Source organism: Anser brachyrhynchus, assembly GCF_964034855.1.
Source record: "Anser brachyrhynchus genome assembly, chromosome: 4".
Taxonomy (NCBI): domain Eukaryota; kingdom Metazoa; phylum Chordata; class Aves; order Anseriformes; family Anatidae; genus Anser; species Anser brachyrhynchus.
In genome coordinates this window covers 5,109,196-5,128,960 of record NC_137698.1, presented here as the reverse complement: position 1 = coordinate 5,128,960, position 19,765 = coordinate 5,109,196, and the positions used below count along the sequence as shown (strand labels likewise).

At 38.7% G+C, this 19,765-nt stretch overlaps 1 protein-coding gene across 1 annotated transcript in view; it reads right to left on the bottom strand.

Moving 5' to 3' along the window:
* Window positions 1-19,765, bottom strand: part of LOC308194588 (uncharacterized protein) — a 124,664-nt gene that overhangs the window by 61,147 nt on the left and 43,752 nt on the right. The window contains exons 11-12 of the mRNA XM_080590704.1: window positions 13,656-13,732; window positions 554-593 (exon numbers count right to left, since the gene is read on the bottom strand). Of these exons, the coding sequence (XP_080446830.1) occupies window positions 554-593; window positions 13,656-13,732 (117 nt within the window). The remainder of the gene's footprint in view (window positions 1-553; window positions 594-13,655; window positions 13,733-19,765) is intronic.

Here is a 19,765-nt window from a genome sequence, read left to right as displayed (position 1 = left end):
GTTTTGGCCTGAGTGGCCTCCCTCTGTCAACATTAAAGGAAAATCCTTGTCATGTCATAATCCGTGCCAAAAGATGGCAAACAATAACACTCAGGCACTCTTAGCGGAAAGAGAGGTGATAACAACTGACAGAAGGAGCAACATCTCTTGCTGCTTTGGAGTATTTGCTGTGCATTTCAGATAGCTGTGAAAGTAGGCGTCAGCAGTCTGTATATCCAAGTCACATTCCAGTCTCTTTTGTTTTAAACCTGATCACTGCCGTATGAACCTTTCGGCTGGTAACGAATCATTTATTTAGCACAGCTGGACTGCTCCCTTGTGCAATTTAATAAAATAGTGTGCAGTACCTTCCTGGAAAACACCCAAGATTATACAACCTGCTTGTGCTTTTGACACATAATGGTTGTGAATCTGGTGGAAGATGCTCCTAACCATAACAATAACCTTGATGAAACTGCTTAAAATTTCACTTGCAATGCAGAACTCATGTCAAAGAAACAAAAAGGCAAAGAAAAAATGTCATTACAGAAAAATGATTAAAATTATAACTCACCAGCACCGATCACTTTGTTCCCAGGTGTTATTTTCTTTTCCTGTTGAAACAAAACCATCACCATGTCAGACACCTGACTTGACCCTGCTACACAAAACAGTCAACAGTTAAATGTCTTGCTACAATTTAGTGTACTTTCTCCCTCCAAATTATTATTAAAAAGCTTAAAAATTGCATTATCTATGGCCCAACACTGGTATGCTGGACAAATGCAGTACAGCTAAAGATACAACCAGCCAATATTCTCAGATAAGCATTTCCAGTTCCAGCTCCTTTATTCAGTCTTTAGATGGAGCACGCTTGAGTCCTTCTTAAAATGAGCCGTTTCTTAATACTGCACCGCCGACAGAATGGCAGTGTCTAATAAATGTCTATAATGATCTGAACATTTTCGCCCAATAAATTCTGTGTGGTGACACTGGAGATTGGTGGCACCCTGTTCTGTTCTTTTTCTGCCATATTATATAATACAGAACAAGAAGTCAGAAGTAATTGAAAAACTACAGGTCTTTTGTAAAGAGCTGGAGTCCACTGCCCCATCTGTGGCCAGATTTTTAGAGAAATTCATTCTTTTTCTAACTGATGTGTTCAAAAAGCCTTTTTAGTCCATTGTATTTTGATTAACTGCAATAGAATTTTGATAGGTGAAATTAGGAAACCAGAGCAAAATGCTAAATATCAAACGATTAAGATGAGTAAGCCATAATTTATTAAATAGTGCATTGATAACTTGGACATGTGCACTGGTACACAAAACCTCAGCCATGCAAAAACACCATCACATTTAGTAAAAGATTTTAATCGCAAGGTTTAATCTGGTATCACCGATGGAGGTGAACTGTCTAATTATTTTATTTCACATAACAATGAAACCCCACTCAGACACTAAGTGAAACTGTTGCTATAGTGAAGAAAAAAAAAGGGGGGGGGGGGGCAGGGAAAGAAATGGTCGAGAAAATGCAATTGATCAGAACAAAACAGGCTGCAACATTACCATCTAGGTTTTCTGTTTGTTTGTGGGTGGTTTTTTTTTGAGGAAAAAGTTTCATTCTAGGATTATTGAAAGACAAACAAGATGTGATATAAACTTGGATCCTAGGATATTTGGGTCTTATTTTGTTTACATGCAAAATTTTAAGTGCTGCTTCCAGTTGCCTAAAATCTATAAACAAAAAGCTGAAAGAAAAAAAAAATAGAACACCAACCACTAAACAAAAGAAAGACTTCTTTTACCCTGGCATACATTTTGTATAAAATAAAAAATTATTGTAGAAATACACTGAATAATTCCTGTAGTTTTGGTAAAAGGACAATTGCTCAACCCTACATGAGGAATATTTTGAGGAAAACATAGTGAGCTATACAGCTGGAAATCCAGGCTCACACAGTGGATAGAACTGAAATTTTGGGTCACAAACGTGACTGAAAGCTGAATTGGAGCTGAATATAGGTATCCGTAACAAGTACATCACCAAGAGCTAAATTTAGCTCAGCATTATGTGTTTACATTTGTATCAACGCCTTTTCAAGATATGGGGAAATTTTCCAATGGAATAAATTCACGTCTAAAGAGAGAAATCCTTCTCTACAATATGATTTATCAGAACAATTGAAATTTTAATTCTGATGAGCCAAGACCACAACAAGGAAGCTCACTGGCATCTATAACTGTGAGTATTACCTGACCTACGAGGTTTTGTGTGCAGGCCAGGAGGATAGTGTGTACAACTGAAACAGACTTTTGGAAATGGCTGTACAATTTCCATCCCTGGAGGCTTTAAAGAACTGGATGAATATGTAATGAACATTTCAGGGTATAGCCAACCTTGTTTTGGAATACATGAATCTGTAGATTACTTTTTCATGTGCTTTCTAGGCCTACTTTCTATGATACTGTAACAGAGAAAACATTTCAATGTATATACTCTAAGCATTGATTTTAGCATGGGCAGTAAAGCCTGAATAATTAATACAGTCTGAAGTATGCCAATTCTAGTAACAACATTAATGTTATAAGTAGCATCTATTTTATTACTACCGGTATTGACTGAAGTACAGAAGGACTGACAGTAACACCTGAGCCCCTTGCTTGTCCATCAGTAGCACGGCCCAGCTGGTACTCCTAAGGCCCTCATGGCACTCCCAAACTAGGGTTTTGTCTGAACTTGGCATTTATCTGTCACCACTACATTGTGTTTTTCCTCACACACAACATACTTTAATACCTGCAAGACTACTAGAAGGAAATCTGCTATCACTGTTCAAGCCTTCCTGCCCAATAAGTCTTTCTGGTGCACAGCCTGGTACCCAAGGAGCAATTCAGCCCCACAGAAAAAGAGCTCTAGCATGGACTCCTTGGGCATCTGTAGCCCATCCATGGGAGTGTTCCCAGAGTAATGATGACGCTAGAAAACCCTTGACTCTTCCAACAGTCTCCCTGGAGTAATTACAAACAATCTGGTCATGCACAAGATAAACAATCCCTAGTTCAATCACCAATCGCTGTTGCCATAGCCAAGCAGAAGAACAGATTTGTAAGCAATCATATCTTAGACCCAGCAGATAAAGAGTAGGAAAAAATCAGATAAGTTTGTCAGACTTGGGGAAGCACCCACATTTGTCCTTGGCTTTTCGTTAATCATATGCTCTGATGTATATTCATCCAAGCAGATTTTCTCCTGCAGCTCTGAGGATAATATAATATTTAGTAACGGAAAAGCAGAGACATTCTTAGTAAATGAGGTGTCGCTTCTTCCTGAACCTAACAGCGTCATATCTGCAGATAGAACGGGTCTTTGAAAAAATGAAATGGAGCAAAACAACAGCTGCAAGGACAGTGAAAACTTTTGGAGTTAAGCCACTGTAATGTCTTTATTTTGCTAAAAGTCTTTTGATGAATCATTTCTAGCTTCAACTGCCAGTGGCATTGATCAAAATGATGTACTCTGAATAGCAAAGTTGATCTACAGTCTTTCATCAAGGATCAGATGTTTTAAAATAAACCTAAGGTATAACCTGCACATAAGCCATTTGCAAGTATTTAATAAAAACATTCAGTGAGTAAAGGTAGGCAAGCATCACAGTGCTAAGAAATTGTTTCAGAAGAACTGAAACACTGTCATTTCCACACAAGGTGTTAGTCAAACTGGAACATCAGTTAATCTAACAAAATCCCATGAAGTAGCTAAAGGAACACAACAAATAATTAGAGATTATTACAGTTGCATTCACTTCAGTAAACTAGGTCATTAGACTGAGGGAACCTTAGAACAAGGAAATTATTAAAACATGACCTCATTCAACCACAAGGATGCTAAACCCGATCATCTTCTGTACTTCAGATTAAAATAAATTCTTTAAAAAACAGATTCTAAAAAAATCAAATGGATTACTCTTATCCTACGAAATGACATATTATTGTGTTTTGTGTTTTTTTTTTTTTTTTTTTCTTATACAGAGAATAAGGGATTTAATCAAACTATGGAAGACAAGATTCTTGTAAGATATTTTTAGGAAAATCAATGTGGGCACTGTTTTGATTTCATTTTCCATGGCTGACATGCCATTTTATGTTGCAGGTGGGTAATCACAAATACAAACTTTTCATCTACAAAGATACTGTTAGTTACCTTTTCTACCCATGAAATTTGTGTATAGGTTCATACGGACACCCAATATTATCCAAAAAAAGTCATCTCATTCACTTTTAAATTCACATAAAGCAGATCACACAGTGTCACATAGGAGTGACAGTCACAAGGAGAAACAATAGCTAAACATGACAATTGGAAGGACATGCTTAGCTTTAGCTTTTAGAGACATGAAACATGAATAGACCACTTATCTTTCCGAAATGTCCCACAGGACACCAGCAGACTCTGGGCTCTGTACATAATATAATACCAAATACACAGAGTTTCATGTACAGAACAGAAATGTCATTCCCAAACTGTTTTCACTCATGTTTGCAAGTTCTAAAGTAGACAGCTACAATAAGAAGAAAATAAAAAAGGCAACAAAGATGTCTTTTCTACAAATTCAAGATCCCTCCCAGAGAGTATTCAGACTCTTCTTTCTGGTACAGCTTCAGTTCCAGCAGAGAGGAGGGAATCAGAAGGAGGAGGACAGACCACCACCCTGAAAGCTGGAATGAGATGAAAGACGACAGGCGTGTGAAATTGGAAAGGCGGAAGGGAGCGTAGCAGATCCTGAGTCAATGGGTACGGCAGTAGAAGCTTATGCTATTGTTTCTTCTCTCGCAGACATAATATCTTCACTTTCTGCCTTAAGCCTATGTTTTAGACAATTGTATAAACTATAGCAAACTAACGTTATGTTTTATGCAAGAGGAAGCAATACCCAGCAGAGAACACAGAGAATGAAAAGGTCTCTTCCTGACTCTGAAGTTGAATAGCCTTTGTATTACTATGCTGCGATCCTTTGACTTTCCTGCCCTTTCAAAGGAGCCTTAACGTGCCTCCATGACAGCACTCTTTGGCCCATGAAGAAAGGTCTACAGGTATTTGGTATTCGTCATTTAAAATCTAATTTGCATAGCTTCCAGAGTCAGTTCTTGAAGCATTTTTTACTTTCTCCTGCATTACTGCCAGAGCTACCACAGCGCATATATAGCCAAGCTATACCAAGAGAGACCCAAACCACCACATACAAATAACACTGTTATCAGTCTACAGGGCTACAGCATCCTAGAACAGACCCGTTATTCCACATGAAGCTGGTTTGTTTTTTCAAGGTGGATATGGATTACACAAATCCGCAGCTTTACCTAGATGCAGAGTACCCAAGTCCCCATGTTATCTGTGCTGTCATTTCCACAGGGAGAAAGAGAAGAGAGCTGAGGAGTGAAACCGATAATGGCTCTGAGCTGTTACACTAGGAATTGCTGTGCTCCCATTCCCTGCTCTCCCAGTCCCTTATGACCTCTCTGCACCTCTCTATCTTCTTCAACAGGCTTTCAAAAATAGCACTTCATTATCTCTAGGCACTCTTGGGAGGATAAGTACGCAAAAAGTTGCACATTAAATAATAAAGCATTGGGAACCAAAAGTACCAGCAGGGGGTTTATTTTATAGGGATAATTTCTTACCCTAAACAGGTTCTTTCAAGCAGCTATGCCCTGCAATAGTCACCAGAGAGGATGTCTCTGTGTTTGTTCCTAATCGTACTTTGTGTGTTCTGGAGAAGAACCACTAAGAAATGTTTTCTGAGTAATACTTTCCATTTGATCTGCCATTGTTAATAGAAGAACACACTATTTCATTATGTTTCTCTTCCTGGCAGCCTGCACAGTAATTGCACACAGTAGCTAGAGACAAGTGGACTAGCAGTTCTGGAACGATGAGCAGGAAAGATGAACAATTTGTAAATTAATCTCTTATTCTCGTGGTAACAAACAACTGAAGTATTTATTTAAAGGGAAAAAAAAAGTTTTACACCAGCTGCATTTTGCTGCATACTGAATAATGTCAACATTTTATGAAGGGTTTTGTACTATTCAAATAGTAAATGAGCTCCAGCTCCTTCCTGGAGTTCATTATTCCATAAACTTGACTTTCATGGGGGTCCAAAGTAAAATGAAAGGATTTTTGAGTAAGAGATGCCAATTTCAGATAGTGATTAGAGTGTGTTTTATTACATTGCTCCTATTGTACATAACATTGGAGAGTCAACTCCTAGATCAATCCCAAAATGTGGTTTGTTAGTGAGGTTGGACTGCTTGTGGTATGTAGCATGGGAGTCATGCCTGTGAAAGAAAAAAGAAAAAAATAGCCCAAAGAATGTGGACACAGAGTGTTTTTTCCTTACTATAAAAGTCAATTCTCTTATTGCCATGACAGCTAATTATTTTTATTTTGTTTTCCTGAACCAAATCTTCAGAAAGATCACACTACAGATTTTAACTGCAGGTGACTTTTTTTTTTTATGGAAATAAATCTTTCTTGTTAAAATGTAGAAAGCAATTCTCACTTCAGCATCCAGATCAGCTGGTGGGTTAATACATGCCATTAATCAGTAGAAACTTCCACAGTCCAATACGTCTCACCTTTAGGACATCTTTTTTTTCCCAGATGTTCTGTCTAAAACTTTTTCATTATTTTTCAATCCACTATTCCCAGTTATAGCATCTTTTTTTCAAGTTGGAGTTTTTGCCCTCTTTGTAATTTGCACATAAAAAATGCAGTCATCATGGTCCGTCTTGGAAATTATTTGGCCAAACTTTCCATGCTCAGTTTTTATCTTTCCTCGTTAACATGTTCTTCCACTCTCTTGAGCATGTTTAATTCTTCACGGGCTGTATTTGAGAGTAAAGATCAAAAAATGCAAGGAAGAAGATGGTCTAAGATAACATCCAATTTTTTTTCCAGCTAAGTGCATAATTAGGCCTCATTCAAAACTGCCCTAGGAGAATATTTTCGTAGACAGAAGATTGGTTATGAGGAATAACAAACAACAAAGCAATTTATCCCCTTGGTTTGAAGCACTTAACCCTAACTACTTCAGGTAGTTTCCACATGGCTGACACACAGGAAACCGATGATGTATGGGCTGGTAAAAAAGGCCTACATGATGGATGGTTCTGAGATCTGAAGGAGAGGGTCAGCATCACAGGAGAGAAAGCAGATATCTTAGAGGCTGATCGTATAGGAACAGGTATTCACAAAACAGAGGAAAACTGAATATCCAGAACGCAGATCTGGATGTATTTTGGAGGGGCTGGGCATTAAAAGCACTGTAACTCAAGGCTGAACCCAGTGTTGCAAGAATTAATGCAATATTAACAGCTTATAAGATTGAAACCTCAACATAGCATGTTAATACTGTGCTGTGACAAACCTGCTTTAGATGCACCTGAAGCAGCCAGCTTTATCTTAGCCAGGGTAGCAAAATGCAATAGTGCAGCAGACTGATTAAGTCCCAGCATACATTCAGTAGCCAACGTATACTCTGCTGCAAATCTACTGCTGTGCATGTATAAACCAGTTTTAGTTAGATAGCTTAGATACGTCATGAGCTGTAATCATTCCTCTGATCACAGCAGGGTATAACCAGCCCTAGCTGAAAATGTAGATTTTTTTGTTTCTTCCTCTTAGAGTATGAGAATTGTATGTGTGTATATAGAATTATATAAACTCATATATATACATTTTTTATACGCATAGACTTAGGGTTCAGATTTGAGGGTGACTCTAATCCATGGAGTTTCAGATGCAAAACTGGATTTGAGGAAGTTAGTGCAGGGAATAGAAGGATCCAGAGTTCTAGTGTGCAGTAAATGGATGGAGATTCTGAAACTAATATATACTTTGTGCAAACTAACAAACGAAATAGGTACGTGTATATTAAAACAAAAGGATACCAGTTTTGATCTTTTTAACTAAGAAAAGAAAAAAAAAAACAACACTTAAGAGCAATGTTCCACAGGTGCCATGTATATTCTTGTAACAGCAGTCCATTTAGACTCAGATCTGGCTCACCTGTGAAATACTGCCATTTCAAACAACTCCCAGTAAAATCGCAACCCTTTGTGTGCTGGTGAGTACAAGAAACCTTCTTATACTCAAGTACATTTCTTCACACACAAGGATTTCTGCTTCCTCCACCTGAATGGCCCATCTCTTAGAAATGCTAAGACTACCAAGGGAGAAATTTGCGGTTTACATGCTTCTTACACAGTATTACATCTGGCTAACAAAATAAAGGACTGTTTTGCAAGAGGACCCACCACTCAGCAGACTAATTCTGTCATGTTATTGCCAACTGCACCCTAGGGTGCACCAAGCATGACACTGCTAGCTGGCTGAGGGAAGTGATTGCCCCACTCTGTGCTGGTGAGGCCTCATTTCGAGCACTGCGTGCAGTTTTGGGTACCACAGTATAAGAGGGACATAAAACTGTTAGAAAGTGTCCACAGGAGGACCACAAAGATGGTGACGGGTCTAGAAGGGAAGATGTATGAGAAGCAGCTGAGGTCCCTTGGTTTGTTCAGCCCAGAGCAGAGCAGGCCGAGGGGAGGCCTCATGGCGGCCTGCAGCTCCCTCACGAGGGGAGCGGAGGGGCAGGCGCTGAGCTCTGCTCTCTGGGGACAGCGACAGTACCTGAGGCAATGGCAAGAATTTGCATCAGGGGAAGTTCAGTCTGGATGTTAGGAAAAGGTTCTTCACCAAAAGAAGTGGTGGGGCGCTGGGCCAGGCTCCCCAGGGCAGCAGTCACAGCCCCAAGCCAGGGCCTGGACTTACTGACCCTTGAGGGCCCCTTCCAACTCCGGATGTTCTGTGACTCGGTGGGACTGCACTGTTACCCCAGGGCAGAGCCAATGCCTGCAAAACTAAGTCTCAGTGAGAAGTACACAGAGTGATGATTCTTTATTCCTTTTCCCAACTTGAAATCTATGTTAAAAGGGGTAATAAAAGATAAGAGGGCTGTACTTAGTGTGAGAAACTAAGTTGTGTTTCTGCGGTAGAGAACTAATTTTCTGTATTCAAAGGTGGTTGTGTAGTCATAATAAGGAGAAACGCTAAGTAGGTAAGAGGACAGTAGAAGGCCTCACTGTTCCAAAATAAGGTGGAAGCTTGAGGAAAAATAGGATGAGCAGTGTGAGAACAGTAAAACAAAGATCACAAGTTCTCTAAACATAAGAAAGGGGAAAAAAGGGAAAAAGGAGAAATTAAAGGGTTGAAAAAAAAAAAAGAAAAATTGTACATATATGGTATAGAGGAGCATTGAGTAGCTTGTGAACCTGTAGTACTCAGCCAGTGAGGAAAAAAGGGAGGCGATCAGGTGTCGGGTAATAGGGAATAAAAAGTTATGATTTGTTTACTAAAATGTGCTCCTAATTGACAGGATGTCCGCCATTGCAATCGCAAAATAAAATAGCTTCACAGAAGATCCTGTCTGAAGAAAATAATTTGAGATTTTTCTCAAATTAGCCACATATGATTCAATAAATTTTTCAGAATTTCTCTTGAATGCTTTCCATGTAGTGTTCCCCACTCTCTGGGCACCAGACACAGCGGTTAAGTAATATGAAGAAATATTTCATGCTAAAAGTCCATAAAGTGAATTCGAAACCTTTATAAACAAATTTTGAAGAGTGAGTTCCTGAATTCACTCTACTGATATATTAACGCTTTACAGAATCAGTCTCAAACTCATGAAATTCTAATCCTTTCTTACCTGGAATAAATTTTAAGAATTAGTAGTGTGTAATTCAGGAATTTAGCCAATGTATTCATCGGCTAGAACAGGAGAGCGTGTTACAAAAGCATGAGGAATCATTTTAATAAATAATCTGTGGTCCCATGAAGTTGTATGTTTCTGCATTTCTGCAGTTCCAAACTAGAACCAGTAGCAGATACATGGGATGTGAGTTAGGAATACAGTCTTATAGAGGAACTAGTCAGATACACAAATAAAACATGTGAGTTCTGTAAGCAAAAGAACATAGTCAATGCATTTATTTATGCAAAACTTGAAAAGCACTTGAGAATAAATAGGCTAATAAATTAGAAAGAAATAAGCTAATAAATGTCTGTGGGGATGTCTTATGACATCTGGCTGTTGTTCTTAAGAGCTAAAATGCAATTGTGTAAATCCGTCACCTAATACTTGAATGCAATTGCTGGCAGGAGCAAAAGGTTTCAGAAGCTAGCCTGCAGTTGAGAAATATCCCTATCAATCTACGGAACACTTATATCACTTCTTCATATATTGGGGTGGTAATATAGGACTGTGGTATTATGAGTACCTTTTAAAAAGCTTTTAAATCTCACTGAGACATCCATCTCACAAACCTTAAAGTCTCACGCCATTTCTTTGACAAAGAGTTATACTTAAAACGGCCTTAAAATGAACTTGCACTTCCCTTTCTATTGTTGGAGCAATTTGCAAAAAACGTTACCGTCAAAAACAAAAAAAGTCACCCTATTTTACAACCATGCAACTTCAATCCCCTCCCCAGTAACACCCAGTGTTCAGTAGCATGTACAATTATGAATAAGATCAGACAAGCCCAGTAAAGGATTCATAAAACAATCGTTGCTAACAGCAAACAACCTGCCTTGTGTATCAGCAGGAAGCCATTCAATAAAAGCAGATGTATCAACAACATAAACATGGCTATTTAGCAAAATAAGATTTATTTTCCTCATTTCTGACCTGTTAGCTCTACCTGCCAAAAGCATAAGGCTTTATAAGGCATCAAAAGAACTAATGGAGACTACTGATTATCAAGAGTCACAAACGGACAGGGCAGGTGGAAGCTTCCAGGTCATGGACACACACACAACTGCAAGTGGAAAAACTCAAGAAACAGGATAGTCTGTTCTCAAAACTGAGATGAAGCTTTAAGTGACTAGCACAGCATCACAGCTACACATTAAAGACTCCTTAATATAATTGTTTCTGTATTAATGAGATCCAGCCCAATTTCAGCAAAAGAGTGGTGTGGTGTGTTTTTTTTTTTTTTCTTTGCCTTAATGCAACTTTGATTCAAAGCAATAGAAAAAAACACTGTGGTTTCTAGAGCTATTTAGTCTAACCAAATGTGGGCAGATCCTGCCGATAAAGGAATGATTTAACTGAAATGAATTTCTATAATCAAAAATAAACTAGGCTGGGGAGCTCCAGACAAGTCTGAATGAAAGAAAACTTTAAAAACATCAATTATTTGTTGCAGCACAGTTAAATATTAATATATCCTCTTTAAACTCCTTCCAGTCAATCACTTTAAAAATAATAAAACATGGGGCTAGAAGGGAAATAAAATAGAATGTCTGGCTAGCTTCCCCTCTCCATTTTATTCAAACACTGGAAAGACCCAAATAATTTCCACAGATCTAAGAGCACAGAATCTGGCCTTCAGAAACATATAGCAAAGCCCAGGTTTAGACCAGACCCAAGCCCCTGCTAATGGAGAATCTTCTTGTGCCATCCTGCTTCAACAAGTCTTAGGGAGAGTTTCCTAATTCATTTCCAGAGTATAAAGAGAGACAGACGCCTTTCCACCACCCAAAGGAGTCACAGAGGAACTAAAGAAAAGCAAAAGTAAAAGCCAACAAACCTCTCCTGGCACGCATCTGAAGCCTTTCCTCACAGCTCAGCCTCCCACACTGCACCACTCACTGCACTGGTTGCAGCTGAAAGCCATGAACGGATATGGGGAACAGCTGGTCTCCCCTTGCCAGCTGAAACCTACCCATTCTCACCTGTAAGCTGCCCCACAGGGCCTTAGCTGTTGTTCTGCAAACATTGGGGACGCTATTTGGATGTTCAGCCTAGGACGTTTTCTCCACTTCCCCAACGGTTTGATCTTCCTAACCCAAACCTGCAAGTCTGGGATTTAGCCATTCCCAACAGCAGGAGAAGAATGAACATAAAGGTTAAGCAGGTCATTACAAGGGTATCTCTGGTATTACCTACTAGGAGTTGTCACACCACTCTTACTCTCCAGAAACCACAGTTTCTCAGAGCTATTTGTTTGTAATCTGGTCAGCCTACTTCAGCTTGCTTGTTACATCACACTTGCAGGAGAAAATATCTTCAAAGCATTCCTTACCCTATGAGCTATTTGGCAAAAGGAGAACGATGAAAACTCTTCCTCCCCTGGCTAGACTGAGAAACCCTCTGTTTCCTTTGCTCTGTAGATGTTCTGACTAAAAAACATACTATATTTGAATTGATCCAAATATCTCTTCTGTTATCTGCAAAATCAGGGTAAAATGTGAAGTTTATGAACACATTTACAATGCATTGTCAAATACATTTTTTAACATATATGCCAAGACAACATTTTTGAAACACACATATTACACAGGTTACCCTATGCTTTCCTAGTTTTAATTTGCTGGATAACGTGTCCCAGCAATGTTTCCAGTAACTGTCAATACCCCAGAAATCATTCCGCAGATGCAACAGCCAGCTTGATCTTCCGCTGTCAAGTCATAGGAAAAAAGGCAGCCGGGCCATGAACTTTTTACTACCCCAGCCATCTCTCCCTTTCTGCAAAATTCTATTTTCTTTGTATTTCCGAGAGGCATGTGTAGACAGCAGGTACCGCAAGCCAACTTGGAAGCCATCCCTTTTCTTTATCCAAGAAAACACTTCAGTACTAGTCTTCCATTTGTTTTTGGCCACTGGGACAAACTTGCATTTTTTTCTACAAAGCATACAGCAGTGTGTCTTCAAATAGCCACGGATGCCCCTGGGCTGAAGGCTATAGTACAACATCGGGATTTTTATTGCACTTTGCCTCCACCTACTGCCTTCAGCAGGATTGTCTTCACGTAAACTACTGCCTACCTTTTCATTTGCTTGCCTTGGAAAATCAGGCTGGAAAACCTCTCTGATGTATGTCCCTGACTACCTGTCATTCTAGTAATATCTCCAGGACTCATGTTCTAGAATAAAGGAAAAGATTGTGCAACAATTGTGCAAAAATACAAAGCAATGGCACAAGAAAGCAAAAAATTAAAAGTAAAGATGCTTGAAAGGTTCATGTTTTCTTTCCTGCACAGTAATAATCCTCAGATTAGACCACTGAAAAATTACCTGTGGCTTGGTGCAAAAACTATTCCCTTTTTTTCAAAGACTAAAGTTTCCTGCTTCAGCCTGCACATTCAGTTTTCTATGGCCGTGAACATCTCCTTATCACAAAGGCTCTCATAACATACGAATGTCATTTGTTGAGTCTCGGTCAAAATCTAGGATGATTTTGCCTTCCAGATCATACTGGAATTGTCATTTCCTTCGTTTGAAACATTGCAACAGTAAAAGAGGGTGCATTCTTCCTCAAATGCCATTTCTGGAAAATCAATGGATTTTTCCCATTTTCTCCCCAATACACAGGCACTCCAGAAGTACTCTCATGTTAAGCACTCAGGACAAGTTAGGTTCTTATAGATATACAACCAGTCACTAAGAAAGGAATCACTACCTTCCTTTTATGTCTCCAGTGCAGTTATCTGTCATCCTTAATGGTTTTTCCAAACCATTTTTGTGCAGATTTCATTATTAATTACAAGCCTCCTCCTTGCTCAGTTTCCTGGGACACAAGGTCATTTAACTACAGAGGACTATTACTTACATAGAAGACCACATAGATGCATACAGTTGGAGCTGATCTGAACTGGCTTTGCGCTTTCCATCTTTTCATCATTTTCCCTGAAACAGACAGAAGAGTGTTTTATATTAGCAGTAGGAGCTCCTGCTCTAGTCTGAGGAGGAAAAATAAGTAGCCTTTATGTAAAGTTATGCGGTCTCAAGATAGACCTTTAGCAGTGCACTTTGCAGGATGATTTATCCATTTAGAATTTGATGTTGCCGCCAACTGTAAATGTTTTGCCTGAAATCTTCATTGTGATGATTATTATGAAAAGACTTCATTTGGGGATTTTGGATTTTTGATTAATTTAATCTAAGTGTTTAAATTATTTAGTTTACACTGTTTGCAAATACCACAGAAAATATAAAACTTCCTCATGTAAAGATATGTAAACTTTTCCAGTTCATGGAATCAGTCCATTAAACACACAGGCAACATAATGATTTTTGCCTCAAAGTTTACAACTCATATAGTAAGGAAGCTGTTATTCTTTCTTTCCTATAGTATGTATGCACACATACATTTATATCAGATGCAACAAAATAAATATATGTACCTGCATTTGTGTCTCATTTACCATATACATTGGACAGAATCGAGATAGTCACCATAACCCTAAAATCTAATAAATACTTTGGAGAAGATAAACTTAGTTCCTGGTCTACCTGCCTGATTCTTCAGACCAGTTTTTCTTTCTTCTTGTACAATTACCCTGTCATTTTCAACAAATGTTTTTCCTCTTCTACTCTACAGGAGATCCTAACAACAACAAAAATTGAGTATGGATTTCTTGTTTCCTTTTTGTAATATAACCATCCACAAAACTACTCCAAAATTTGTTAATTGTGCCATCATATATTTTTTTTTTCTTGTAAAACCCTGAGCAATGTTGCTGGCCCTGGAGTAAAAGCACGCATGAATTTGCTAGTTTCTGGAACACCAAGGAGGGAAAGGTACAGACTTAACTCTGCTCCCTTGAAAGCACAGGTATAAATCACTGATATTTTTCTCCTTATCAAAGAAAAGGGAGGAAACTCCTTGGCATTCTATCCACATTATAGAACTAGATGATCTTTAAGGTCAGGATGAAGGAACTGAGACAAGAGAATAAGCATCCATTCTGTATGAAAACAATGCATCTAATCACTTCAATAACTAATTCATTGTTTTACATAAATGGAAATATCTTGAATCTTCTTTTACTTTTTTTTTTTCTATAACCATTGTCCCACTGAGCTCAACAGAATTACTCTTGGCTTACCTCTTGTTCACTGTCAGAACCAAGACTCCTGTTCACAGACCCCTCACCTTTGCAGAGTCTGGATTCAGACCCGAATTGCAAAATTCTTATAGTCATCTTTTTGAGTTGTGACTTTTCACTTCTGGCAAACTGGTGAGATCACTTTAGTGCCTTTCGTGTCCAAAGTGACACAAGAACCATGAATATCACAGAATAATCACTGAAATCATTTCATCGGTGCTAATCACTGAGATTTACTACCTATTTCCTGAGTAGAAGGAAGACAAATACTTCTTAACTTGGATATGGAATTGGGCAGTTTCTAAAATATCATGTATTTACGATGCACATGCAGCTTTCAAATATGATCTAGGATGAGGGACTTGTACACATCAATTTCCTCATTGTAAAATAGAAACAAAACCTATTCTGCCTAGATTGTCAAGGTAATAACCTTCTTGTAGTGAATGCACAGTGTGTCTGCCTTACAGATCAACACAGTGTTCTTCTGCCTTGCAGATCAACAAGTAGCCTAACATCTCCTTGGGTTCCTAACACTACGAGAACCTCAAACATTGTTCTTCCCTGGCCCAAGTTAATCTCCTGCTCAGTCTGAAATGCTTTATACAAAGTGGGTGAGCTTCAAAAAGGATATCTGGGTGAAGCGTATCTCCTGTGATAAACCAGAGAAATGACAAGATAATCTAAATTACCTTCTGATTTGGGACTTTCTGAAATCCAAGCTACCCAGTATGAATCTGTAAGGCTATACTGAGTGCTTTCTTCTTATCTTCCTCTTTTCAGGTTCCTGCCAAATTGCGATTCTATCTTCATTCAGACCATAACATGTACCCAGAATCTCAGATCCAGAAAAATAGCTTGAGTTGGTATTACAGTAGGTAGTAAGAAAGGGTCATGACCACAAATTATTTAGAAGCAAGAATGTAGTTATCTGTGAATGAAGCCTATGTACCAGCACTTGCCCTGAATACATCCATGTTTTAGGTCAACTTCTTTTGAAATAATTTACGTAATATTATACAATTAAAATGGTAGCTGTCTTGATAAAATATTGCTAACTTAAAAGAACCCTAACAGACTTGCTTTCCCAGACCATTTGACAATGGAACAAATTCTGTGGAATTGATTTCTTAGATAGGATGGATGCTTTCCGTTTCCTAAAAAACTCTGGTGCCTAAATAGTTTAAGTGTTATTCATTCCCTTGTGGATTGGCCTGACAACAGAACCTAGTAATGTGAGATCTATTAAGATTCTCAAAAAATCCCGGGTTTTACTCTGAACTCTTAATTGTGAATTCATTTGGGAAGAATAGTATTCATGATATGCCTGTAGATTTTGCTATGGAAAATCCTTTAAATAAGGAACAACATCTGAGACCTTGAAATACACAGAACTTTTTTTTTGCAGTCCCTAGAGAATAGAAAGCCTTGAATGCTTACCAAAGAGGGTAATTCATGTCTATTCCATCTCCTAAAAACACTTCCTCCTTCAGATTTACAGTTACTAAGAACACAGAGCAATTTTGATCAAAAGAAGCAGCAGCAGCAGCTGTAAGGGAGAAATGCTCATTTCTGATTGCTTCATCTGGAATGGAAGGGGGAAATGGCATAACTTTATTACACCAGATGCAGTGAAGGCCTTTATTTCATTTAATCTGGAGAACAGAGGAATTTGTCACATACAGAAGATGAAAATAATCTCGTTCTTCTTGACACCACGCAGGCATGATGGTTATTGGCTGGTTCCACAGAAGAAGTTGGAGTTTATGATGACTACTTACTTACTTTCTCCTGCATGACTGTCCTAAGAGGGCTGGTATTTTGCTATACTCCAGAGACATCTTCTGTTGAAAAGTTATTTTTGTTTGGTATTTGCTGGAAAGCACTTGTTTTGGGAATGTGTGCCACTGGGATTTGCGGTAGGCTCAAAGTTTCAACTGTACATCATAGCATACAATTTGTTTGGCACAGCGTTTATATTTAAGTTGGAATTTATTAACACTTACTCTAAGACTCTTCTCTATACCAAAGCCATTTTTGACTAGCAATGTATGCTGATAACACACAATGGCCACAGATAGGGCTTTTTACTTCATTTCCCTTCAAGGGTAGTACAAAGGATTATTCAGCTCAGCAAATGTATCAGTGACTCATCAATGTAGTATGTCACTTTTGTTTGTATGTTTGAACACAGTTTTGGGGGTTGTTTGTCCTGTAATTGTATTTACACCATTAATTCAATATTATGGCTCTGGGTGAGGTCCTTACTGAGCAAGAGCCATCTTCAAAGTTAATAGATATGTTTTATCCACCATCTATTCTTTTGACAAATAGATTTAAAATGCCACTGTTTCTGACACATCAGTATGTTAAAACCTCTTGGCACAAGGGGTAGTATCTACACAGAATGGAGAGCAGGGGAGAGTTGAGCCCAGCATTTCTAGGCCATACCAAGTTATTAAGTGCATTTTCTTGAATATAGGAAAAGCAAAGTAAAAGTTATTTGCTCCTTTTTCTCTAAAGGGGGAATGACCAGTAATAACTTGTTTTCAGTGGATTGGCAGGTTCATTAACGTGCAGGTTCATTAACAATTAACATTCATAACCAGGATACAGATTGGCTCCCTTCAGTAGCGTGTCCGATGTCACGTCACCCTTTTTTATATAGAGATTTACAAGAATGATCCTGCTTCAGTGGATGATTTACAGTCTGCCTGGAATCCCACTTGTTATGATGGCTAATGACATATAACTCACTTCATCGTCAGTATCCTCATCATACACACAACCTTCCCACTTCCCTTAGTTTCATGACCACAGAGGTGGCGCCTAGTTACAGGGGCTCTGTAAGCACTCAGGCAGAACAGCAACAGAAGAGACCTTTGATGGTCCCATAACGATTTAACACCAGTTGAAACCCCGTCCTGACAGTACTTTTGTCACTAGCTCTGCTTGCAAATGTTTTGTAGTGTTTTGGATTTTTTGGGATCCAGAAAGACAGATCTTACTTCCTCATCATGATTTTAAATGTCTATTCTCACTTTCCTAAAACTTTTCAAGCCTTTCCATTCACATTTTCTCCTTTCTGATTCTGGCTATATTGAAAAACAACAGAACATCTTTATAATAAATAGGGGAAGGATTATCAAGCACTGGAAGGCACTGACCACTAGTTCAGAGAACAAAAACGCACAAAAAGATGCTTCTGTAATATGCACTCATGGTACGGTGTCCTGTACCTGAGGAATTGCATCTCCTTCCTCCATTAACTGCACAGGGAGCCAAAGTCTATCATGCCTGCATTATTAACGCTCCAAACTGTACATTACAGTCCTAAATATTAGAGTTGTCTGACTCTGTTTTAGTCCCTAGAGTAGGCAACCAGTGTAAGTGTAAAACCTCTGCCAAAATCCTTGTGTTCTGTTAGATAGGAACAACTGAAGTCATGCTTTTGCAGGATTAAACTGAAAAGTTAGCAGCATGAAATTCTGTTGTGCTTGGCACAGGCAGACTGAAACACCTTTCCTGCATAAGATAAAAAGTATCAAAAATGTGACTGTAATCAAATAACATTTTTGGCTTTTGTGCAAGAAAAGCATCACTGTTTCTGCTCGTCTGTGAACCGGTTATTTCCTTATGCTGATTTCATTCAGGTTAATATACATTTTTGTTATATTTAAATGCATTTGCTGTTTACACAGTTCCCAATTCTGGGAAGTGCTTCCTACTAAGAATACAATGTTCCAAACAGCAATCACATCGTTTCCTGGATCATGGCATTCCAAGGAGTGGAAAACTGCAGCATTAATTGTCCTTATGCCCAAGTTAATTTAACTGATTCCAAAAATTCCCTTCTTGCTTCTCACCCTGTATCCTGTTTTGTGGGCTATCACTCTGATTTTAAGCAACCGGTATCAGAGGATACTGATGTTACCAGAGCGTCTTCCACAGTTTGTCCAGAACCTGTGGTGTAAAACCACAAGAATCGCTGAATAAATGGTGCATTTCAGGGGCTCAAGCGCCACCTGCTGTGGATGAGGGCGATACACACTGTGGAAGCAAATAATCCAAAATACAGCTGTCCTTCTGAATGTACGAATATCTATCTATCTATATGACCATAGGGTTGAAAAAACTGACCTCCTGCAGGCCTGTCCAGCTTCAACTGTTTTATCATTCGATAGACAAACTGTCAAAGCAAAGGGGGAAAAATTGTAATTGTTTGCATACCTAAGTGTCAGTGCTGTAAAGTCAGCTTCAGATTTGAAGCTCAAGCTATTTGTTCCTTCCCCTACACTACCGTGGCTAACAAAGATTTTGAAACCAGAGTCTAGTAAACAGCTGATGATACATGAGCGAAGGAAAGATTGTGTTACATATCTTCCACGCGTTGCAGCTCTTAGAGACAATTCTGCTGTATATCACTTAAATACAAACTGCATTTCTGGAAAGGAAAACGTTAATCTCTGACTATCCTGCCTCAGGCTTGGCTACCAGCTTCATGAATGAACAGTGCACCTTCAAGGAAAAGAAATTAATCATCTTTTCAGCTGGGACAATTGGGGTTATTCCATCCTGAGGATGCATTTAGTTTCCACTTTCATTCCTGATGAAGAACCTAAATGAACTTAGTTAAGCAGACCCATCACAGAGTCAGAAAAATTGATGCATGCCCATGTGTCTCAAAAGAAAAAGGGAGAGTTACACAGAGCTTTTTGAAGCAGAGAAGGGACAGGCAAACGGTAAGTCCAAGCAAGTGATGAGAAGAGCAGTCCTTGCCTAGGAAAGATTCTGGAAGAGGCTGTACCAGTGCTATGAAGTACACGTTCCC